Raw genomic sequence first — 25,877 nt, 5'->3', positions numbered from 1 at the left:
GAAACAGGCAAACCGGGTTCTGCAGGTTGAATCAATCAGTCGAGCGATCTGGACGGTACTTTGTCACATTTTGTCATGTTACACAAATGTCGATGTTTGTGTTATTATTTGCCAATACAACGTAGTAAACGGTGGTAAGGTGAAAGAAAAAAAAAATCTTTAAGATTTTTTAGTGTTTTATAATCTGTTTATAGCTCACAATCTATATTCACCTTCACTCCTGCAAAGTTTGTCTAAAAACACGCAGTTGGTAATCTGCTATTGCTTTTATTTTGTTAATTTAAAATGGTCGTAGAGTCCTGAACGGTCGACTGTACAAGGATGCAAACCAAACTTGTCATTTTATTGTGTAACTTTTAAGGCGGAAATTGACAGCAGCTGTCAGTCGCAAGAATGTGGAGTAAACACTTTTTACTGGATAAGAAGAAGAACGGTCATTTACTTCATAAGTAAGTACGATATAAGTTCCAGTCAAATGTTTTATTATGGAGAAGGTCCGTTTCTAATTATTAGGAACCATGGGAACAACTGTCTCACCGTCATGTAGCCTAGCATGTACAAAAAAAGGGTTAGCATCTCCTCTTTTGTTTGCTTCTGTGTCTACAAGGGGAAACACAGTTTGTGGCATTTAGAGGTATAAATAATGTGGTGTGAATTCAGGCAAACTCAGCAATTCAATCAACACATCAGGAAGGAGAATCGGTTTCTAAGCTAGCCTTTACCAAATGGTGTAAATGCCGCTATGGGAGCAACAAGGTGTGCTACTTCCACAGACAAATTGCCATGACTTGAACAAGCAGAAGCTGTGATTATTTTGACAAAAACAACTCTTTTCAAAACTCCCTAAGTGTCGTATTCTTGTGTCAGATTGGATTCAGTCACAGCGCAAAGTTTTGGAGAATCTATGAGATGATTCTGATAGTTCTCATTCAAGGTCATCCCATCGAGTTTAGAACAGAAATCCCTGACTATCCAGTGTCTTCTTGGGCTCAGGGCTGCATTATCTTTTGCGTCATTTTAGACAGATGCCACGAAGATCCACACTTCCTTTCTTTGATGGGTAAATAACTCACATTGTGTTTTTCTCACAGGAAACAAATCTGCTTTTTCGGTTTCTGTCCAAACAATCACCTGGCTTACCGTCCACCTGACACGCCAACCTCTGAAACTGAAGCAAGCAGGCGAGGAACCAAAGGAAGCATTGGAGAAGGAAGGTAACCATTTTCTAAGTTGGTTAAAAAATGGATGCCACAAAGCGAGAGACACTCGCGACGCCTCGTCTTAATTCAGCCGTGGTTGGTCGGCGGTAGAGGAGACGACATGTGGCTCTCTCAGCGTCTTTACTACACGCCGCTTCCGTTTTCCTGCTCCATTGTTCTCCCTTTGAAAATAACACATACCTCAGTTTGCTATTGTGACGGCTAATCGGCCCCGCGGGGTCGCTCAGCCAATGCGAACAAGCCAATCCAAAAATACTATCATGCAAAAGCCGGAAGAAGTTAAAACATTGTTTTGATACTTCACACATTACATAAAAGCAGCCGGTCAAAAGGACGATTGAATAACAGCATTGATAAATAAGTTGTTTGGTTCTTTTTACATGGTTTGTAGATGAAAACCGACCGTCAGAAGCGGCTGATGCAATTTTTAGCAAGACCGATCTTCCATAAAACATTAGATTTTGCTTTTCTTTAAAGTTCGAGATCCTCATGGCAATTTCTTTCTAGTTTCCTTCAAAGACTCTTTTGCTCTCATTGATATTTTGTAACCCAAGTTACTTTTTGCACATTGCACAAAGTTTTGTAAACATTTCCGGTGGATTATGTCTTAAATGAAACCAGTTAACACTAACCCTGGGATGATTTTGGTATTAAAGGGGCTTTAATTCAGACTATGAACCCGTTTTGCATTAAAGTATAAACAGCTCAACTCAGTTCAGTGTTGTGTACCAAGTCAGCATATATTGAATATAAGTTAATGTTATATTTAAATGTTGGACATATCTTTAGGAATATACTGAGTGTTTATATGTGTGTGTCCTTAAGACTATTACTGCTCATTATTTATTGTTGTATGTTTATTATAATTATAATTTATTTATTTACTTATTTTTTTTGTTGTGTGCTATGCTGGGACAAACAAATCCCCACACTTCAGGGATCAATAATATCTTATCTTATCTTATCTTATCTTATCTTATCTTATCTTATCTTGTCTTGTCTTGTCTTATCTTACAGCTATGTAGTTTGCTGATGTTTCGTCTCGTCTTACAGAACACATTGCCACAAAACAAGAACAAGACAAAAAAAAAAAAAACCTCCCGGAAAAGCAGCCGTCAATCTCCAAAGATGAAGCCACGTTCATCTGAAAGTGTCAAACTTCTTGAAGTGTAAACAAATGCTAAGTAGCTTAAAACTTCTGCACTGAACCATATTTTACGACAAAACTGATTTGCATCCTGGAAACTGTGTGTGTTATTGTCCGGTGTTGGCTTCGGCTGTCGCCGGGTTTCCTCTGTCAGCTCAAGTAATTGTTTCCTAGCAGCATGGGGGTCTCATCATGGAGTTTGTTGCTGAGGCCATCAAAGGACAGAGCGGTGGATTTTTAAAACCTCTAATCTTGTCCATGACCCCTCGCCAGGAACCGTAGTGAACCTGTGCTTTACTGCTTCCCTTCGGAGGAAGAACACAATCACCTCCGCGGCGAAGAAAGATGGAAAAAGGGATGGAATAAAACATGAGGCCGTCTTTTGATGTGAGACTCAGATGTGGTCTGTGTAGCTGGAAGGGCTTGAAGTGAATGGTAATATCTCAACACCTCTTATAATAAATTACAAATATTAAAAACAGTAATTTAACACACGTATATTCAGCCGCCTTAATATCCCTCAATCATTTTTTTTTTGCCACAACCAGTTGTTGTATAATTTGATTTCAATATATTTAAAAAAAAAAAAATCTGCTCGGTGAAAACCTCAGAAGTTTGTCATAAAAAAACAAACCTTAGGTGTTCCTGCTTATAAAATTACGATTAAATAAAGCATGGGACACGACAAACGTGACGACACAAGATTTGAGACAGGGACAGAGGTTTGAACTCTGGTAAAAATAATAAATCAATTACTTCCTGGTCGTCTTCCCAGTCACTCGTCATCCTGTCTGTTTCGCCGAGTCAGACCTGAAACGCGCCCTCAAGAATCACCTCTGTTCCTGCTTGCACATTTGTGCATTCATCATAAGCAGAAGCTATTTTAGCTGCACTGTGTTTCACTCAATCTGACTGAACTTGAGACAAACGGGTTCAGTTTTCATCCTGTCTGTCATGGAGAGGTGAGAAAGGCAAACGGTGAACCACCCGGTCAGAAAAAGCTCAGATCTTATCAGGAAGTGGCAAAGAGAAACGGATGCTTGTTGGTTTTAGGAATAAAAATAAATAAATAAAAAAAACACTTAAGGAATGTGCATCATTTGGTTGAATCTGTTTTTATTTAGAAAACATGTCTACAGATGAGTGCAGGCAGGACTGTGGTTAAATATATTTCCCCTGCAAAATCTTCTCATCTTGATAACAATGGACAAGTAAGAAGGCAAAGAAACAATATAAGACTGTACAAAAACACAAAAACTTAGCAAGTATTTTCATCTAGTTTCTGTACCAAATGTCTTAGCTCACTTCAAATAAGACAAAACTAACTTTTCAGCAAAACGCAGGAGCCTGTTTTAAGTCAACGATTCTGTAATGTTGATGAAAAAGTGCTAAATCTGCTGGTAGATTTTTTTCACTTATAACAAGACATTATTCCCATGTTATAAGTGAAATAATGTTATAACATCATCAATATTAAGGAATTATGATCTCCAATATACTGCTGAAAAGAAAAGTTACTTGTGAGTCAGTTTTGTCTTATTTCAAGTGTTCTAAGATATCTTTTCTAGAAACTAGACACACTTGCAGTGTAGTTATTTAAATCCCTTTAACTTCAGTTCTTTGTTAAAAAACAAAACACTGAGTGTGTTTTTAATTGCACGCAAATTCTTGCGGTCTCGTGGAAGAGGCTTTGGTCGCACGCTGGCGCAGAATTGATCAAACGTGTGCTTTGATCCGCTGCCGGATCGCAGCATGACCTCACCTGAAGTCAGCTTACAGATGAGAGCCTTACGATGCACAGACCCGGTTTCAATCAGAGGCAGAGGCAGGGAGGCGGGCTGAGAGGCCGCCAGACACACTGACCTTTTCCTCTGGACGTCATTGTATAGGTGTGTGGTTACCGGGAACACGCAACGCAGGTGTCGGCCATGTTTATGGGGGGCCTCTCTGAGTCATTGGGCTTCCTGATTGGAAGGATTTCCAATGAAAATCCAGTCAAAACATTTCACCGAGTTGTTGACGCGAAAACGGACTGAAAACAGGCCGAGCGGGGAGCGCAGAGCGGTGTGTTGATGGCACGAGTTGTTGCCTAGCAGCAAATACCGAGTTAGGTTGTGTCTGTGATTAATGAAATGTCAGAGCTGAACTTTTTGCTGCCCTCAAACAAACAGGTACAAGTAACCGGCTCTGTAAACAGTTTTACAAGACAGGAATGTTTAAGCAGAGCAGCTTATCAGAGGTTTCATAAAATGATTTTTTTGTTTTTTTTTGAAGACAAGAGTTTTCCTTCTGAGAAGCACAAACATGTTTACATTCTCTGCTGATGGATGAGGTCGTGAGCAGCATCCTCACGCAAAGGCTAAATAATTCCTTCTGGCTTCAAAGGATTTTAAAATCCTTCTCTGTTATTAATCTTCTTACTTGTTATTGGGACATTTTACTCTTGTATCATGTCAGTAAAATGAAATAAAAATTGTGTGGCTGCCACAAATTGCAAAAGTGTTCACACCCCTCGCATCAAAACCACAATCAGTTGGGTTTTATTGGTGGGGAAATGCAACGTAGCCCACAATTGTGAGCTGGAAATAAAATGATATATGGTATTAAACATCTAAAAAGAGTGGCCTGCACCACCTGGTTCAGTATTGTGAAATACGTCGAAGCTTGCTGCTGTAATATATTAAATTGTGAAAAGTCCTGAGAATATGAATAAAGGCACTTTTTTTTCTGACCTGCTTTCCTTTTTTTTCTTTTTTTTTTGTTTTGTTTTGCAGGAAAGTGAAGCATTCAGTCATATAATTCAGTCATATAATGCATGTTTGGTCTGCATGTGTTGTGCTGTGCAAACTGAGACCAAAGTCCCCCAGATTAAATTATATTTTTTAAAAATTCAATTTGGATAATTTAATCAGATCTTCTCAGACAAAAAAACAAAACAAAAAAAAAAAAGAAAAACAAGAAAAGTCAAAACAAAATAAAACAAAGATCTTTGGCGTGTCTCAAAATGTCAAAAAATTTAATGTGGTTTGATCAAAGAGCATCCTCCTGCAAAAACATGTTTACAACCTGAACATTTCCCCCCTCCCTGTGCTTTCATGCTTCTCTCCTGCCAGCAGACTCTGACCTCAGCTCAACAAAGGAAAACAGTTGTTTACCACAAAGTGAGGAAAGAAGCAACAGAGACAAACGAATCGGGCAGGGGCTTCTTCCTGTGGAGCGTCTGACCACCATCTTAGCCCTCAGACGGGGGAGAAATGTCTCCAGGAGCTTCATATGCAAACCAATTTGTGGCGGCGGCAGCGGCACCTCTGCCGGCTCTGTGGAAGAAATTCATTCTGATTGATAATTTTCTTCTCCCTCATTCTTTCAGGAAGTCTGGGCAACATTGTTATCAATAGCAAAATGCAAAAAAACAAACAAACAAACAAACAAAACAAAAAAAACAACAAAAACAATAACTCAAGCAAGGTTTCACAGATTCAGTCTGAATCGTCAATCGTCCTCCAGGAGATTTTCAGATTGACAGTGCCATCTGCTGGTCAAAGAGCCAAACTACAAGGTTTGATTTAAAATGTTCATGGCTCCTTTTCAGATCAATTGAAGCCCCAATTTGACCCATTCTAGATCCAATCTCAAAAAAAAAAAGTTTTTGTACATCGTCTGTGTTTTACTGCGTACCATTTTCATTGATTGAGTTTCTGATCCCGGTTTGGTGCAGCCGATGGTTATGAACTGTGAACTTACGATCCCTGATCAGACTTGAAAGCTTTGTTAGGGCTCAAAAGCATTCTGTGAAAAGATTTTAAAAAATGAGAAAGTAAAAATACAGAGATGTATCAACATATCAAATGGTGGGAATTAAGTACGTTTGTATACTTTAATCCTTTTAATCCCAAGAAGTGTTTTAGAAAATCTCTCTTGCTCCGATGATTCCAGTTTAAGACCCAGTAGAGTTTGTCAAGGTACCAATAGCTACTTTTTTTGACCACTTGATTGGCCAGTATGCAGGTTTCACATAAATTTTTATTGTCTAGCATGGGAGGAGAGAGCTTGATTTTTTCACAGGTTATCTGTCTCGTGTTAAACATTGTCATTACAGTGACAGTTTTCATAAATATGTAAAGACAAAAATGCAATAATAGCTTCCTACTGCAGCTTTAATAACATTAAATATGTCACAACGTATGAAGCTTAACCCAAAATGTAGAAGTTTAACCTTTTATACCGACTTTCTGGGACGAATTAACATTTTGATGACATTTAATATTTGCATCGTATGTTAACAAAAGACAATTAAAAATAATTTAAATTAGAAACAATGGAGTGAGGGATCTGAACCATGAAGCCTCCTTTTCAACTTCTCTAGGATTTGGGATTTTTTTTCTTTTTCTTATTTTTAGCTTTTGAGATGCAATGCAGCTGCTCCCAGTTGTAAAAACAATACCTTGTTGCCACGGCTTCACATCATAACAACTGTCCGAAAGCAAAAAAAAAAATAAAAATAAAATACTTCCAGCTGCACAGCATCCAAAACTAGAGGGAATAATTGTCCAAACAAGCCCCCCCCAAAAAAAAAAAGATTTCTCTCAGCTGTAACTTGAGGTGCAGCAGTTTGCCTTTGTGAAAACATGGACTGCAGCTCCTCTAGTGGCAACAGATGGTATTAGATTTCACTCCTGATGACACCCTGAAAACAAACGCTGCAGTGAGAGTCGTTATCATAATCTCCATCATAAACACACACAAAACCGGCATAATTCACCCTGACATTAAGTCTAATAAATCGCCTCACTGTCTGTCTCACACATTTGTTACCGGACAGACGCAAACCTCCGCATGAACACACCGCGCCGCCACCTCCGGGTTGTCTATCCTCCCCAGTGAGTGTGTGTGGGAGCCATCTGTGTGTCTGTGTGAGTGAGTCAGTCGTCGGTCAGACAGGCCCGGCTTATTAAACCCACACACAGGCATCCATCCAAAAAGGACAACAGATTTTTTTAAATGTAATTTTTAAGCAAGCTTGACCCCTGTCATCAATGTCGTAATCATGTGAAGAAGAAGAAGAAAAACAAGAAGAAGAAGGCAGAGGTGAAGGGTGGTGATGTGCATGAAGTGAACCAAAAATAGAAAATGATTGAATCCAGCAGAGTTAAATTAGATCTAGTCATCGCTGACTAACACTGCAGCATTATGCAATGCGGCAGAGGCACAGAAGCAACCCGCTGGATGTGATTTATGGTTCATCTTGACGTTTTTGTCTGCTTCGTTTTGAGTAACAAGCAAAGACTTTAAGTTTTACCTTTATTTATTTATTTTTTTTTACTACAAGTAAAGTCTCTGAAACAGTGGTCCCGAAAGTCGGTCCTCGAGGGCCGGCATCCTGCATGTTTTAGTTCTCTCCCTGGTTTAACGAACCTGGATCAAATGATGGCTAAAGAAGGTCTAAGAAGAACATTGACCTTTGTGTCGGCTTGTTGCATACCACTCTACTTGGTCTCTACGGAGACACGGTGGTCTGTTGAGAACGGGGAAATCTGGGAACTTTTTTATCACAGTAAAACTCCAATGAAAAGGTTGTTACTACCAGCAGGGAGAGAACTAAAACGTGCAGGATGTCGGCCCTCGAGGACACCAGATGAAGCTTTTGAAGCTGCAAAATACTGCAGAACTGATGAAAGTGGAAACGTCAGTTTTCTATTTTAAGATAAATTCAATTAGTTTTGCATTTGGTGTCTTGTAAAGAATCTCAGTTCACTGGAGTTTTGCTGTGATAAAAAAGTTCCCAGATTTCCCCGTTCTCAACAGACCACCTTGTCTCCGTAGAGACCAAGTAGAGTGGTATGCAACAAGCCGACACAAAGTTTCAGTTTTGCAGAGACACCAAGCTCTGCTAACCTTTCAGGTCTCATGAGTTTGAACTTTTGGAAGTGCGAACATCATCGCCAGTCGCATCAAACCTTACACCGTTTCCGTCCGCCCCGGAAAGCTCAGAGTCACTGCGCGACTCTTCATGGGGGTCAGTGATAATGATGCCCCTGCTTCTGAGCTGAGCATGAAGTGAAATCAGGCCAACCGGACCGGACAGCACAGGTCAAACACTTAAACTCCATCAAACTGAATTAGTCTGGATGTTGTTGACGACCGAACCGAGCGAACCAGGGTCTAATTTTGCTGAAAACTCTTCATTAGAGTTGCTCTGGAAGCTGAAAAGCAGCCACCAATCTGTCTCAGTTTTGATATCACACAGATTAATTTGTTACGGAGCAGCGCTTAAGAGTCCTGCTACCTATTTATCAACCTCGTCTCTGCATGCCGTGTCAGCGCCGTGGGCGTAATCGGGTCAGTGGAACTCTGTGCAGACAAACTTTAAATTATTGATCAGCTGTAGTCTGCCAGCAGTCCATCATCAGACCACTCGCCGTCACTGGAGAGCCTCGGTTTAATGAGTGCACTCTCAGATTTAATGGCTGTGCTGCCTTTTAAAGAGTGAAGATGATCGTTGTTATTGAACGCAAACAAGAAGCTCGTCTAACGATCATTAGGAAGATCATTAGAGAACGATCATCATCCACTGTTGGTGGCTCCGGAGCAGAGGTCGACTGAGTAGAGCAACCAAAAGATTTGACTCGATGAGAGTAGAACTACTTTTGCATATTTTTACTCACGTAAAAGTAAAAAGTAGCCGTCCAAGAAATGACTCGAGTAAGAGTAAAAATGTGTTTGTGTAAAAAGGCTACTCTATCACACAATCAATCAATCATTTCATATTTCAAAATTATGATTTTTATGTAGTTATCTGGAATTTTTTTTTTAAGGCCCAAAATGAAACTAATTCATTTTGTAACATAATTACAAAATAACAAAATCAGGCAAAATAAAAAATAAATCCAAATGAGTTTGGCCTTGGTACAAGAGTGGCAGGAATTGATTGTTGAAAGAAAAACTATCAGAAGTCACATTTTTGTCGTTGCCAAGCAAAACACTGAGTCCATATTTTATTAAATCATTTTTCCTTGTGAAAATCAACTCTATTGATCACCCTCCACATCCGTCTATAGTTGAAAAGTATCAGAGGCAGCATATGATTTTAATCAAACAGTATAAATTACTTTTCGTTTTCTAAAATGCAAAAAAGGTTTTTTTGTGTCTTCAAATGTTTGAACGGTCCAGTCAAAGTCCAAGAACTCAGCCACCGACTGTGAATTCGGAGCCATCTCTTATCCCCTGGTCACAGCTACACGTTTGCAGTTTGTGTCCCGTTTGCAAAGTCCCAGTTATATTCAGGTCAAATCAAATCACTCTGTGACATCACTGGATTGTTGATGCTCACATCGACTAATGTCAGCATCAAAGCGCCGTGAGTTACAGGCTAATCTGATCAAAAATAGAAACGAGAGTTTCACTGAATGTTTTCAGGCAGCAAAACTTTGAGTTGGATTTGAATCATCATGTTTCCAGGCCTGTAGGGGGAAGTTTTTTTTTTTTTTTTTTTACTTTTAATGATAACAACAAAATAATGTTTTTGTTTCTTTTCCTCAAATCTGAAAGAGTGTCTTGCACTTCAGCTCTCTTCAGCTTCGCCAATAGAAAGCAGCCTCGAGGCTCTCTGTGCGGTTCGGCTCGTCTGCTGACTGTGCATTGTATAACAAATCAAGGCACACTTCTCCAAAATCCAGTTGGAACTGGAAAAGTGTGGCGCTGATAAGCAACAATAGGGATACCAACGGCCGCGTGATTTGATTTGACTGAAGCGTTGCCGTAGTTCTGGGGCCGTTACTCTGCTGACCGAGGCCAATGAACGTTGCCACACTTGATCCTCACAAGTTGAATTTGTCGGCTTGCTTTGAGGAAGACGTTTCGAGCGCAGCACGCTTAGAAACCACGCGGGAGAGAAACTCTGAGTTGCTTCTGTTTTTGTTGCGTCTTTTCTCTTTCTGACAGAGGATTCATGCTTTTATCAGTTTTTGCTTCCCAATGTCTTTTGTGTGTCTCTTTCAGAAATACAACTGCAGCTCAAAGAAACACGCAATATTAGTTTAAGGATAATATGTCAAAGTTCTTAAAACTGTGTTCATTTCTATGTAGCTGAGTGAATTGAATTGAATTAAATTGAATTAAATGAATTCAATCATTCATTTAACTGTCAATGAAATCTCAAAAATAAATTTGCTCAATGGAAGCTCGTCAATTTGGAGAGGGTTAGGATATCCTAACCCAAAACTTTTTTTACAAGAAACTTTGGAATGAGGTGGTTCTTAAGCTGCATCAAAACAAAACTGCAAAGGAAATATATAAAAATATTTTTTATGTGATCAACAACTTCATGTCACTGCTGCCGGGAAAGACGAAGACAACAGGACGTAGCATGAGGACGATGGTGTGCCATGTTTTTTAATGACATCTTATGACTTTAATTGCATTTCTAATTTAATGGAAATGCTGCAATTGCGCATATTTTTGCGCAAATTTGTAACGGAGACCCAGCTACCATAACCATCAAAATGACAAAAAAAAATAAAGGCTTGGAATATTTCCCTCTGTGTGTAATGACACAATATTATATATGAGTTTCACTTTCTGAAACGAGTGACAAGAAATATTAAACTATAAAACAAGAGGAGGCAAAGGGCAACACGATCATCGCTATGGGACTTTGACGTTCCAAGACGTGATTTCAGAGTGATTTTTTAATTCTTTTTTAAAAAAAATACCAGCTGTCTGATAAAAATCTAATGTATTCTGGACAGATATGTTCATCCAATGCTGTATTCCCAGTCTTGGATGAACTGGGAATACAGTTCCCAGTTCATCCAAGGATGGCGGAGGCGTCGTGATATGGGGGAACCATTTTTGCCAGCGGGGACAAGGAAACTGGTCAGAAATTATGAGAAAACTGATGAAGCCAAACACATGGCAGTCCTGGTTTAAGATCCTTAAAAAGCTTGATAGTTGATGCTGACGTGTAAAATTAGTCGAGACATAACCAAAGCATTGACTCGTGTGAGGTGAAAACTCTGAATACAGTATTCAAAATGTGTGGATGTTATTGCATGGCAATAAATGTCCTTAATAAACTCTATAGCTCATTCGCGGTTGCGCAAATAAGCCTCAAAGGAAGTCATAAAAAAGTCCCTGGGGAGTGCAGAAGTTTAAAACAGAGAACTATGACCTCCAACAGGCTTGTTGTGTTCAGTGAAGTCAATGTGGGAAACAGCACGCCTGCAGTATTTATCAGATTTCTGCACTAGTTACACAGCCTCGAGGTGATTTAAGCACCTTTGACCTCCAGCAGTAAGCGGCTCACTGAGGCGCGCGCGCACACACACACACACAAGCAGCGACCGGTTTGTCACATGACGACCAGCGTGAAGCCCAGTCTGCCTGTGTGTGTTTGGCTCCTATTTCCGCGTTCACCCACACCGACTGAATGAGTCTCTACCAGCACCACCAACACCGCCTCCTCCACCGCAGCAGCAGCAGCAGCAGCAGCTCTGTGTCTGCTGCCGCCTGACGCAGAGACACCGAGTCCCCCGTGCGGGCATCGTCGCCCACCCGCATCGCTCCGCCGCCCGCAGCAGCCATGCTCACGCGAGTGAAGTCGGCCGTGGCCAGCCTAATGGGAGGCGTGATGGCCGGAGGATCTAACGGAGACCATCCCGGCGGCCCGGATCTGCCGCTCAAATTTCCGTACAGCAGACCGGAGTTCCTGGGTCTGTCTGCCGACGAGGTCGAGTGCTCGGCGGATCACATAGCGCGACCGATCCTGATCCTGAAGGAGACCAAGCGGCTGCCGTGGGCCACCGGCTACGCGGAGTGAGTAACCTGCGCGTCCATCTTTTCTTGCATCCTTTGGAAAGTGAGATCACTCGGGCGGGTATAAACACAAACACCAGCACGCTTTTATGATCGGCCTGCTGTATGTGTGTGTGCGCCCTTAGATGTGCATATAAAGAGCGGCGGCTCTTTCATAATCCATTGGGATCGAGATGTAACATTAGAAATGATTGTGTTGAATATAAAGTGCAAGGACATTGCAACGAAAGATGCGGGTTATCTTTTCTCTCTCTCCATGCTCAGTTGAAAAAAAAATAATTTTATGATCATCAGCACTTGACCTAATAACCTACTTATTTCACATCATCCGCTTGGTTCTTTAAACAAACAAACAAAAAAAATGAATCCAGACTTCGTTGTTCATCTTTTTCTGTTACTGATATTCGATATATTCCATCTTTCTGCCTGCGGGGTAATAATGCCTGATGTGTTTACTTTGCCTGTGGGAGGCACAAAAGGAAGCAGAAATGTTTCCAAATCTAGAGGAGCAAGTATTTTTTTCTTTTTTAAAATTGTCTAAAATATGCAGCTTGTGCTTTACTGATAGAGCTTGTACTTTTTAAAAGAGAAACTGGAAAACGTGATAGAAATATAATCATCAGGGGGAAACATCTGGCATTTTATTAAGGTTTTTGTATCTAGCTGTTTATTTACATCCATCCATCCATCCATCATTTTTGAGACCTCATTTTATGTGAATTCTGGATTTCTGCGTTATCTGTAGCAAACATCTGATGAGTTTCACTTTGGCTGTTTTTCATCAGCTGGCAGAGTTTTAGCTCTTTTTTTAAGTTCACCTCATAAATGTAAATCATTTTGGAGTTTGATTGTCAGAGGCTTCAGAGGTGTGATTGTAACTTTAGCGGCTGATGAAGACGAGTGATCGTCCATTCGGAGCATTTCATCGGCACCTTTCTCTCTCCATATATATTCCGATATCCCGCGTTGGGCCCGAGTTCCTACCTCGTTACAGAGAGATACCATCTCAGTATGACATTTGACCCTTTATTTTCCTGCACTGACGTTTTCTTCAAAGGCTGCTATGATTGGAGCGAGTGCGTTTCCTTCCCTCTCTTTGTTTCGTAGTTGTTTATTTTTGGTAAAAAGCAGCGTCTGCAGAAATCCCCCCAGTCTTTCTCTAGCTAATCTTTTTAAGTTGAGCCATCCAGGTGTGAGGCCTGTTGAGATGAATGCCATTAGAAAGACAGCAGCGGAACAATGTCAAAAAAAGAAGAAGTGCAAAATAACCTTAAGGGTCCAACTTGACGTCTCCAGTGAATCTTTTGGATACTTTCCTGTTTAAGTGTTGAGCATCGGACGTAGAAACGGTTTCCAAAGTCACAGGGTTGCATGTTGTAGCTTGTTCTTTTCCAAACTAAAAAGCCCAAATTCCTAATCCTCTCAGATCAGACGGATCCAGAGGTCATTTGATATTCTTGCTTGCACAGCTTTAAAAGGAGGCTTTATCTACGTCTACTTGTGACAAAACTGACAAATTATGTAAAAGAAGACGTATAAACACACGACCAACGTGGTCCTCATCAAGTCTTTGGAAGACTGAAAAAACGGCCTATCAGGAAACAACCTTCTGCTGTAGAATAAGCTAAATTATCAATTAGGAATGTACAAATAAATGAGAAGCCAACAATTACTCAAAATGGCGAGTTTTGTTATTTTCAACAAACACCTCGACTCTTGTTTCATAAAAATCAAGTCTAGTCACAAGCTAAAAGTGACCATCCTTGGTGCTGCTAAATGCCGTCAGATTTGTTTTAATTCAGCCACGTTGAGCTCATTATACGCGCTACTCCTCAGTGCAACCCTGGTGAAAACGTTGCTAAGCAGCTAATAGAGGAGCCATGTTGTGATGACTTCCTGAAGGCGGAGTTTCAGAAAAAGCAGGAGTTTTTAAAGAGACGCACACCAAATTTCAAGGTGTGAAGTCAGGATGTAAAATTACTTTTAAGTCATATTTGATATATATAGCAGAGCCAAAGCATTGTGACCAACTTGGTCTTCAACGTGAGTTGACAACGTTGCTTGTAAGCCGATGTGAACAAAACAGAAAGATTGCATCACTCTGTAAAAAGTTTGAACAAAAATTAAGAAATTAAATTTTAAAAAAAAGTAAGGAAGTCACTTGGATAAATAATCTGGTTCATTAAAATGTAAGTTGTAAAGGGCTTTGATTAAAAACGCTGCTTCACCGGGAGGCGTTTAGGATCACTGTTGCTAACTGTGTTTCCATCGACATTTTTTTACACAACGCTTTAAGGTTGATGGAAAAGGCAAAATTTAAAATAAAGTCCTCAATTTCTCTCGCTTGAGGCCGTTCTCGTCTTTCCCGAAAAAGAGTTAACGAGCCAAAGGGGAGATGGAAGCATATGAGCCAAACAAGTTCCAGCTTAGGTGGGTTTGTACCTTACCAGGGCCACGAAACACTAAAAAATGTCCAAATCTCTACCTCCCGTTTGTTGGGGAGGACTTTCTCCATTATCTCTCCATGTGTGGTCCATGCTAGTTTGCAGCATCAAATTTTGTTTATTACAGCCACGTGCAGCGTCAACGTCTGATGACATCACGGATTGCGTTGCCTGGTTGATTTGCTCCACACTAATAGCTGGAATCGCAACTATACATAGTTTTTACCCCGCTTTAAGTAAAATACCCATTTGAAAGCTGCTTTTGTTTTTAGTCACTGGTTACCTTTTTTATCATAACATCTTTGATGACCTGAACCTGAAAACGTACGTAATTTTTCATTTAATTCTGCATTTACAAGTACAAATTTTAACAACTTTTGTTCTGAATTAAAATATTTAGATCAAATCAGTCTTTATCTGTGAGAATTAAAATCAGAGTTGGTTTTTCTTCTTCTTTAGTGAAGCCAGGCTGTGAGGTTATTCCTGCGTCAGTCCCTGGAGACGCAGGAAGAGCAGCTCTGCTGTTATCAGGATGATTCTGATGCCTGTTTGAGGATCTGGACCAGTGAGCAGGATCATTCAGATGGACCAGTGGTTATTGCTCACTCTTGTCTCAAGTGTGCATACAAGCCCCGCTCTCAATTTTTGCAGAGTGTTTGCTTCTTCTGCATCTCCTCTACCCCCGCAGTTGTTTTTCCACTGAGAAAAATCAACCTCTACTGCTGTTTTTTTTGTTTGTTTGTTTGTTTGTTTGCAGAGCGGAACGGGGAGTTGGGTTCATTACCACCAACGCTCGATCTGGATTTTTTTTTTTTTTTCCAGTATCGGGACCGGTACCAATATTAATATCGGATCGATGCATCTGTGCCTGTAATCCAGTATCGCTGTAGATTAAGGAGTCCAAACATGTGCTGTTTGCTCCTTCAATCTTTTAGTATTAATAAAGTCATCTTGTAGTCATTCAAGATTTAATTTATCATACAGAAGTCTGCTAATGACTGATTTTCATTATTTTAACTCCCTCTAATTTCACTCCATCCATTTTCCCACCAGCTGCCCAGCCTCCGTGTGCCACCTGAAGAATTAAAACCTCTCCACAGCGCCACCACCAGGGATCACCACGGGTTACATGCAGCCTTCGTGTTCCTCCTTGAACACTCTGGTTGAGCTGTTTTTCGTTCTGCTTCTTTAACCTTAGCCCAGACAGCTGTACAGTCCAAACCTCATCTCGAGCAGAGCCGTCGTATCGATGGTGCAAAGATCAGTTGTCACAGAGCTTTGTCCTCCTGCTGCTCCTATATTTGTTTTATTTTTTTACTTACCGATCCACAACGGTTAATGCACAACCTCAGCAGCTGTAAGATCAATAACCAATCAATAGGTTTCTCTGCAATATAAACACGAGGGCCAACTTTCCACCTTCTCGTTTGGTTGCACCAGCGTTTCCAGCTCACCGCAGAGAGTTTATCCTTCAGCTCTGACTGCAGTTTCTATCTGTCTTGGCTCTTTGCCTTCTGCTTTTGTGTGTTTTTTTTTTTATTTTCATTTTTTTACTTGTACATATTTTGTGTTCTCATCAAAAGAAGCAACATAGTAGAAGGGGGCTAAGAGGAGGCACATGAACAGCATCAGTCACAAGACTCTTCACATGCTCACCACCTGCATCGGCGCGGGAAGGAGGAAGGAGCGATTGGCCGATTTCATTTCAACCTGGAACCTAAAACTGAAAAACGTAACATTTTAGGTTTATGTTTTCAGCAGGGCTAAATTAAAGATTAAATGATGACTGTTGAAAATCTGTTATAAGCAATTTGACAACAAGGATGATGATTTCTTTTTTTTCATAACTAACCCCAAAAGCCTATAATTGTCAGCATTCGTAGCCTGCAGGCTGTTCACCCCAGCTTTTGTTTGTGCAGCAAGTAGCAAAAAAGTGATCCAGGGCAGCCTGTAATTCATAACATCCGCCACCAATTGATCCGCCTCCAATGTTTTTGAAGTTCACAGTCTGCAAGATGTCAAACAAAGCTCCCATGTAGTTCCTACGGGCTGAACGCCTTCCAAAGCAGCAGTGGAAAATTTAAAGGAAAATCAACCTGTGTGGATGAAGGCAGAATGAGCAGCAAGTCCGAACATGGCTGAAACATGGCGTTTTAATATTTGACAAACAGCGTTAAATAAGTCACTGCATGTCAAAGTATTTACCCCACGTTCAGCTGCTCAACTCGTTCCTTGTTGTATTCTTGGCAGTATTTGCACCCCTTATAAGTTTTGCTACTTTGTCAGGTTACAACCAAAGACGTGATTTCTTTAAGGCTTTCAATCATTCTACGTTTTAATTCCCTTTTTAAACTGTGTTAAGATCTTCTGGCTAACTATTTTACAGCTTAACCATGGCAACAGAGATGCACATACTTTTAAAAGTAATATTTAAACGTCGTTTTAAGTTAAATTTCCATCTCGGCTCGTATCTCCCGTCTCTTTCCTTAGCGCCGATACATCATGCATTCCTAGTAATATTTGAATGTTGATTTTGCAAAATGTGAAAAATGATGATGCTGATGTAAAAACAGAAGTAGTTCTCTTGTTGATGTTCGTACTTGGTATAAATTGATTGGAGGAACAAAATAAAACAAATCTGGAGGACAAAAACTTCCCCTGCAGCATCAACTGCATGATTGTTGAGGACGTAATCGGGGTCGAGTTGAGGAAGCGGGATAACCCAATGCGACCGGTTCGTCTTCTCACGGAGAAGAAAGGCCGGCGCTGATCTCGTGACCTCGCGGGGTCAGCTGAGCTTCGCTCCCTGCGGAGGTTCGCTCTTACGCAACCCGCAAAACGTGGCGCAGAGCCACGGGGTTCTGCTGCTTTTCCTGGCTACGACAAAGCTTCGTGTTTCCTATTGTTTTATAACTGCATGCTCTGAAGGAATAGTTCTGAATTTATAATTTGTTGTAAAAGGCTGTCAGGAGTTCGTCCTGATCTTCATTCTGCACTGAGGCGAAAAGCTGAGAGATTATCCTAAAGAAACATGGGTTACTATTAGACAAAACACAATGTGCATCATAAGTTGTTTTTTCAGGTGTTAGTTTACCGTGTTAGTTGTTACAACAAAGGGAAGTGAATCATTTCTAAGCTGCCATGACTCTGACACCAATTAAAATCAGTTTTACTGACAGAAAGGGCAGCGCAGCAATTTTTCCGTTAGGTTGATGACCCGGAGTGTTTTCTCAGCTGCAGACAGAGAATGTCCACTCATTGGATCTTATCCTTACGGCCGCTAATGAATGCTTAAATTAGATTTGTGCAAACAATGCTTAACATTTCTGTTGCCACGATAACATTTGACTATCACATATCCATACACTGCAAAAAAAAAAACAAAAAAAAAAAAAAAAAAAAAAAAAAAAAAAAAACACCTGAAAATCTTACAAAATTGTTGGTGTCCACAGGCAGATTTCACTTATAACATCGGAAAAATGTCTTATTATAAGTGAGGTAATCTGCCAATGGAAATAGTACTTTTTAGTCAATATTAATGCCCCGTATCTTGCTGAAAAGTTACTTGCAAGTTAGTTTTGTCTCATTCCATGTGCACTAAGGTATTTGCACCAGAAACTAGACAGAAAATACTTGTTAAGAGTTTGTGTTTTTGCAGTGCATGGTTGCTATTTCATATCACAATAATTTAATATAGTCCTAAAGATAAAGACTGATTATCTGGAGTCGAGCTAAATTTAAGAAAATGAAATCAGATACTGATTCGTAAAGTTTTGTTCTTTCAGCTCCTGGTGAACCAGTTTGAAAAGCCGCTACAGCATATTTACAGATCCAGCAGGAATGCAGAGTTACTGTGACCCAGTGCTTTTCCATGGCTGCAGCAGCAGATCCCAGCTGTAGTCAGCTGCAGCATCTGCCAGCTGTTCACAGTCTGCAGTGTTTGAGGTTTCTGTTTCCTTTGTCCTGCATGAGTGGGAATGTTTTGTAAGTGAAATTTCTCTTCTTTTTCTAAGATTGTGTCGCTTCTTGTGTGAAGAACAATAATAAAGGCTCAGATTATGTTTGGGTGAGTTTTGTGGGTTGCAGGACATGACAAGGGGCCTCCTTAGACAGAAAATAGCATTTCTATCTAAAGAAAAATTAAAATAAGGAAATGATAATTGAAGCCAAATTTGGTCGTTAAAAGTTTGCATAACCCTTTTTCTGTCAGTGTTGATCTTGGGGGAAAAAGCACAATTGTGTGAATTGTTTGATTGGTACAATGGAGCAATTTAATGTATAACAATGCTTCGCTACCTGCAGATATGGCTGTTGGATATCATGGAAATTCAAAAAGTCTGACTATATGTTTTCCAAATGTACCATATAAAATATAATTACATTTTATGAATGTATTTATTGATAGGTTTTGTTCTGGCTAGTGCTAAACAATTCTAAAAGAGTAAATGTTTTATTTAAAGGAGTTCCATCACATATATTCTTACATCCTTGTTTCTGCTGAGTTTTTATTGTTCATGTGTGTTTGACCATCATTGTGTTACACTGGTGTCCTAAAGCACTGTCTTCCCTTCCTTCTTCTGTCTCCATGTAGGGTGATCAATGCTGGGAAGAGCACCTTAAACGAGGACCAGGCCTGCTGCGAGGTGCTCATGCTCAAACGGAGGCCTCTGGAGAGCTCAGGGCCAAACCGAAACCCCGCAGCCCGTCGGAGGTCTTCCCTGCCCAACGGAGAAGGCCTCGGCCTCCGAGACGGCAGCGTGAGTGAGACGGACAGAGATCTCTAATATGTCACACAGAGTCTCAAGATAAAAGTTCAGAGTTCTGTAGTCTGTGAAAGTGATCTCAAGTGATCCGCTCTGACGCGGACCAAAAAAGCGAACTGGTCCAACTAAAAACCTCGGTCTCGGTTCGGCTTGGTTCGAAGTAAACTGGCATGATTTGAATGCATATGTGAATGCCAAGCGGACAGGAGGCTGCTCCAAAAGCAGGAAGTGGATTGTAGCGTAGGGAATTCTGGGTAAATGCAACCAAAACATTTGCGCTTGTGGGTGAAAAAGACCATGGTCTTTTGCTCCAGAAAAAACTGGTAAAATTTTATGCTACTCCATTTTTGTTCACATTTTTCAAACAAGGAAGTTGTGCTCATGTCTTCTTCTGAGGTTTTAATGTCGTTTCCTTCAGTGGTTCTTGGTGCAGAGTTTGTTTTACAAAGGGTTTGGATCATTTGCCTCAATGCAGTGTGGAAGTGAACCGCACCAGCTGAAAATGTAACAAATGTTGCAATTTTGCTCCGCAGTCAAACAAAGGTTACCAGATTACTGGGTGTGAAAAAACCCTTAAACATGTTATTTTTCGGTCGTTACTGCAGTAACTGGATAGCAGTCACATTCCTTTCAAAGCAGTGGTGTAAATATCTCCAAGTCGTGACGCACACGCCACAGAATCTCGTAACATGTTCCAAAAATCTGTAGCAATTTGACTCAGATTGGACGCATAGCAAGTCGATTCTGGCTATTGCAATGTGAGTGTGAGAGGGTTGAAAACTACAGGAAGTACATAAAAGAAGTGGCTGACATGATATCAGTGGGAGTGAAACCGGTCCGCAGGCCCGACTGTCCCCTCAATCAGTCCAACACGCAGTTCATTGGAGCGTAGACCGACGCGTCCTTTCCACATCCTATCGGCGGTCAGCAGCTCTTGCATGCGAATCAGCCCTGAAGTCTGATCTCGTTGCAGTCAGAGGTGCATTGTGGACAGAACTCCAAAAAGATGTGTATCATCCTGCACTAGACAGTCCTTGCTGTTTGTTTTTGTGGAGCAGCTTTGACAGATATTCATTGACTTGAGTTGACGCAGTCTCTGTTCTTCAGTTTGTCTGGTTTTGTAGCAACAGAAAAGTAGCCCTACGTTACATTTTCTCAGTCTGTCCTTACTTCACACGAGATCGCCAGAAGCCAACAGCAAATGCATACAAGAGCCTCTCATGACTCACTCCTGCAGTGCCTGCGGACCGATATGAGAACTGTAGAGCCTCTCTTTGCCTCCTGGAATCATGCTGTAGAATCTGCCTGTGCTATATTTAGAAAACCCTGCTTTTTGCTCTGTGGATAAACACAGAGCATAAAACTCAAACTACGGCTAGAGCACTCTGCGGTGCAAAGTCATGTTCTGTCTTTGAGGGCTGTGTAGCGCCAGGCGACTTCATTTCAGAGGCTGGTCTGTACCAGAACTGATGCGGAAACAGAAGAGTTTGTGTCAGAAGATCTTAGATTTACTGTGTTCTGTGAAGACGGCCGACTCAAAGGGTAACATGAGTGAGCCGCATCGCACAGGAGACTCTGTTCAAACCTTATGTGGGAGGCAGAGTAGTTGAAAAACTGACCAACCGATTCAGGACCATTTCTAAAGGCCTTTCAATTTAATTTGTTTTTCTTTAATAAGTCTGGAGTTCTGAAAGTTTGGCCAATTTCTTTTCAAATAAAAAAAAAAAGAAACAAACTGCATTAACTGAGCCAGCTGTTTCTATGAGAAGTACTTTTCCTTGTTGGGACTTTATGAGGTAAAATTTGTAAAGTTCTGTATCCTCTGATGAGGTCAATTGCACTTGAACTTGACGGCAGCTGATGTGTGACACAAAATATCTTAAAGAAACAGAAACAAGTTATTTAAAGAGAGCTAACAACAACACCTTACCAAGCATGTTATTTAAAAAAAAAATCAGCCAAAATCCTGCCCAAAACCTCCAGATCTCTCCAGTAGGTCTGTGGAATGAAAGATTGACGATTACAAGATTTAAATGCTAAATTATCACTGATGTGACGATCATTGTTCTTCCTTGCCTCCAGGATGGCTCAGAGGATCTTACCTTTCACTACTGGGCGCTGTTCGACGGCCACGCTGGTTCTGGGGCTGCCGTCATGGCGTCTCGTCTTCTCCATCACCACATCGCGCTGCACCTTCAGGAGGTGATGGAGATTCTGTGCACACCCAACCTGCAGCCGCCCACTTGCCTGGACGAGGAGCCCGTCAATCACCTCCTGTCTGCAACGTCCAACCGCGCCCTGTCCAGGGCTGCGTCGCTACGAGGAGCCGCGGGCGCCCCGGGTTCACCCAGCGCCCCGCCACCAACGCGCTTCTTCACCGAGAAGAAAGTTTCGCAAGAAAGCCTGGTTATCGGAGCCATAGAGAATGCCTTCAAAGACATGGTGAGTTTACAGGTTGATGACAAATGCAAGTTGTGGTCCTGCCAGTGGAGTTTTCCTCGTCGTGAGTAGGAAGTCAGGTATTTAATTTACTGATTACTTTAAAGGAATGAGTGATGTCCCAATCACTATGATTGGAATTGACAAGTTAGTTTGAGCCAATATAACTGATGATCTGCAGGTCAGATCTTGATAAAGCAGAACTGTTTTTCCCGTATGGAACAATAAAACCCAGACAATAGGTGAGTCTGGGTTTTATTGCCTGTATCAAGGAAGCTGCAGTGTTTGTTGTACTGAATCGATGAATCAGGGCACAGTTTACAGCGATGAGTTTCTGTTTTCAGGCGATAAAAGCCCGACTGTGCATTTCCACTAACTGTTTTCTGATTAGTTTCTGAGGGCTTGAAAGTACTGTGGTTGAAGACACGATAGTGTTTAAGTAGAAAAATAATAACGGGTGGATTCCCCCAGGAACATAAAATATTCACTGCAGAGTTGCTTATTTTCGTTGCAGTGAGATTCTGCCTCTGAAAAATACCCTGTCAATATTTTTTGCCAGCTAATTTCGCAAAACCATTTCAAACATCTTTCATGTGCACATCTGCAGCTGCGACCACTTAAATAACATATTGGAAGTTTAGCTGTTTGTCTGATTTTTCTGCTTAACTCTTGTGCATGCGAGGACTGAGGCAAATGATACAAGTGATACAGGTGTGGGGTCAGTTGGACCCAATTTGTAAATACAAGGGTTAAGTAATTACATATTTCTAGTGTTGCACGTTGAAGTCCGACACCTGGCTTTCGGATGGATTTCCGATACAGCGTAACTTTCAGGTGATATTTTGTTGCCTATGGATTTAAAAGTATCAATAAATATGTTTTAAGGTGCGCCGACTCGAAGGGCAAATACTACATTTCGATATTCCAGCTGCACTTATAAACCCCTACAGCAGTAGATCGAGTTCTTCTGGCCTCCAGGAGCAGAAAGATGTGCTTCTTTGTTTTGGCCACTAGATGGCAGTGCACAGTAACGTTTTACCGAACCGGTAGTTCAGAACAAGATTGACGAAGATGACGAATTAATTCTTCGTGCTTGTTGAAAATGAGAACTAAAAAACTGGGTTGATTGGTTTGTTTGTGTTTGCGAGGATGATTTTGATATATTTTGCTCAAAATATATTAATCTATAGTGCAGTAATGTCATAATTTAAAGAAGTACAGTCAAATAAATAGGCATTTAGCATGCTGTCTTTCTTTCAGTTTCTGTCGTTTTGCTTCCTGTGTTTTCCATGTCGGGAGACATCAATTCTCCCCTCGCTGTTATTAGGTTTTACATTTTAGTTTCAGCATTCCAGGCAGCTTCAGGCTAAATTTAAGTTATTTTGGCTGGAAACAAAGCATTTTAACTTCAGTTTTTTAAACATATTTTAAAGAGGCAATAAGTGCAAGGGAATGTATCAGCACAGTTTTGGGGTTTTCTCCACAGCTCTCAAGTTTCTGTGCAAGATTCACCTCTAACTCATACTTTAATCTATGTAATTTGATTTGATAAGCGCTGAGAAAAGTAAACCTAAAAAGCAGAATGAAGATGATTTCTGGCCTTTTTACGAATCAGCGTTTTATTTGGAGTTTATGTGATGGACCAAAAAATAATATTTCATAATTGCAAAGTGGAGGGAGAATAATAAAGAGCCCTAATTTATTTATTTATTTATTTATTTTCACAAATAAAACCACTGAAAAATTGGGTAAACTTGGAAAGCTGACCGAAAAGCAAACATGTTAATTCAGCGGTCTGGCTATGTTCAGACCCTCAGGTCGGATCTGATGTCTGTGTTATTTTAGCAGCCTTTAATAATCTGGCATTTTCCAGTTTTCCACCAGACTTTCCTCGGGGCCGTCTGTCTTGCCTGTGTTATGTCTCAACTTTGACTAATTAGTGAAAAAATGATTAATTCAGTTAATTACCTGCCACTCTGTCCGCCGCCTGGGTTTCCCATCATTTACTGACAGCCGTTTCTCGCCGTTCCGTGACATTTCTTTCCATTTCCTGCTTTTGGGGCTCGGAGCTTTTGGGTTTCTATCAAAGCTTCAGACAGAAAGAAAATGGCTTAAACGTTCCTTTGAGGGCACAAAATCCCACCTTATTGTAGAATCAACAAACTATGAAATATCAGATCAGCTCATGATTGGATTACTATGAAAATGTTCCATTTAACATAGAAATGCCCGGATCAGGGTTTTGCCTCCTGATACCGAGTTGGAAAACTTTTTGCATTTAATGAGCAGGAGAAAAAGAATCAAAATGTTCAGTGTTTAAGTTGTGAAAGCAAATCAACAGAGAAAATTTGCCAACATCAGTCACTGGCTAATTAATTGGTGGAAATCAGTTCATAATCCTAAATGCTTTTTGTATGTTCCTCAAGTTCAGGGTCTTTTTTTCTCTCAGAGCTGGGATGTTCTTTTTCTCAATGTTTCAAAATCACAGTTCGTCCCTGTATTAATAAACCATGATGCAGGCAGGTTATGAGCCAGTAGATGGATAAAAGTGGAGTTTTCTGGGAGTACTTCATGATCCGGAGCGTCTCTGTTGGACTCCTGCCTTCTTAAAGCGCAGTGAGCTTCTTTGGCCACTAGGGGGCCTCTCACATCAGGATCTGGGGAAGTGCAACGCTTCCTACCTCCCACATGGATCCAGTTGTTTACAATGTCACAGGGAGACAGAAGAAAAAGCATCTCCACAGTATGATGTTGCCACCACCGTGTTTAGCAGTGGGGATGCCATGTTCAGAGTGATGTGCTTCTGTTGCATGTTTGCCACATGACTTGTGATCTGTAATATTGCAGTTTGCAGACTATTTTTGTATAGTGCGATTGGGAACAGCATAATAAATGCAGATGATAAATCCCCATACCCAGTTTATTTTTCACAGGAACAACTTGACACTTGAAGCAGGTTGAATATTTGTAAAGCCTGACTTTGTTACCATCAGACGGCTAATCGATTAATCAGTTTTAAAGATTTGCTACATTCTGTAGATTTTTCATTCAACCACTTAAAATTTTTCTTATTAGAAATACATTAAAACATGCAAATGAATACCTTCGATTCTTTTTTTTTTACACAAGAAAATAAATAAACATTCTGTTGCCTAAAATGCAACAGAGTGAGTCTTTAGTGAACGCTTGATCATTTTTAGCAAAGGATGCTGCAAAATACTGTGTGTGTGTGTGTGTGTGTGTGTGTGTGTGTGTGTGTGTGTGTGTGTGTGTGTGTGTGAGAGCTGTCCCTCTTGGTTATTTGTCTCTGCTGTCAAATTGTTCCTGGCTGAACTTGTGAGGATAAAGGTGTGGATGTCTGTGCAGCCGTTTCCATTATGAAAGCCTCGCCTGCAGCAAGAGGTGCTGGTGCTGGGATACAGCGAAGATAAATATGTATGGCTCACCGTGGATCCATAATTCACCCGGGCTGAAGGACACACTCGTTCACCAAACCACCACCACCTCCTGCCGACCTCTAACCCCCCAGGCGGTGGAGTTTTTGTCAGTACGGTGGAACCAAAACACACAGACGGCCTCCGTATCCGGGGGAACGTTAATGTGCCGTGACACACTCCTCATCTACCAGAGGTTCAGAGGGCGGTTCGCTCTAACTGTGTCGTGGGAGAAACACGGCAGTGCCGTCACCTGCTCTCCGAAGCATTTTCAGTCCTTCTCAAACTGCCGATAGTGACAGAGAGACGGGACAGAAACGCCCCGGGGGCCCAATTATATTCCTGGGACGTCTCTCTGCTTCTGTTTGGGAATGATTAAGGCGTCAGTGAGGGCTGACGAGGTAGCTGTGGCTCAGATATGTGCCAGTGTTTTGATTAGACCAATGGCAGGGCAATTATAGTTCTAATTAATAGACTGATCGTATGTGTGTTTTTAAAATTATTTTGGGATTAATTAGCATCATATTGATAAAGACTAATTAACTGCTGGAATAAGCAGCACTTTATGTAAACTCTCAGTCTCTGGATTCCCTTTATTCTGTTGCTGCTTGACTTAG

At 40.9% G+C, this 25,877-nt stretch overlaps 1 protein-coding gene and 1 long non-coding RNA gene across 2 annotated transcripts in view; both read left to right on the top strand.

The window, feature by feature from the left end:
• Nucleotides 1-362: 362 nt before the first annotated feature.
• LOC103134494 (uncharacterized) lies at nt 363-2,958 on the top strand. The gene is made up of 3 exons (XR_475841.2): nt 363-449; nt 1,092-1,214; nt 2,238-2,958. It is a non-coding gene; the product is annotated as an uncharacterized LOC103134494 (long non-coding RNA).
• Nucleotides 2,959-11,689: 8,731 nt separating this feature from the next.
• Nucleotides 11,690-25,877, top strand: part of ppm1h (protein phosphatase, Mg2+/Mn2+ dependent, 1H) — a 28,485-nt gene continuing 14,297 nt past the window's right edge. The window contains exons 1-3 of the mRNA XM_007546760.2: nt 11,690-12,180; nt 19,216-19,381; nt 21,470-21,829. Of these exons, the coding sequence (XP_007546822.1) occupies nt 11,948-12,180; nt 19,216-19,381; nt 21,470-21,829 (759 nt within the window). The 5' untranslated portion in view covers nt 11,690-11,947. The remainder of the gene's footprint in view (nt 12,181-19,215; nt 19,382-21,469; nt 21,830-25,877) is intronic.

The sequence above is a fragment of the Poecilia formosa genome, unplaced genomic scaffold (genome assembly GCF_000485575.1).
Source record: "Poecilia formosa unplaced genomic scaffold, Poecilia_formosa-5.1.2 Scaffold17, whole genome shotgun sequence".
NCBI classification, from domain to species: Eukaryota; Metazoa; Chordata; class Actinopteri; order Cyprinodontiformes; family Poeciliidae; genus Poecilia; species Poecilia formosa.
This window is presented reverse-complemented; position numbering and strand designations above follow the sequence as displayed.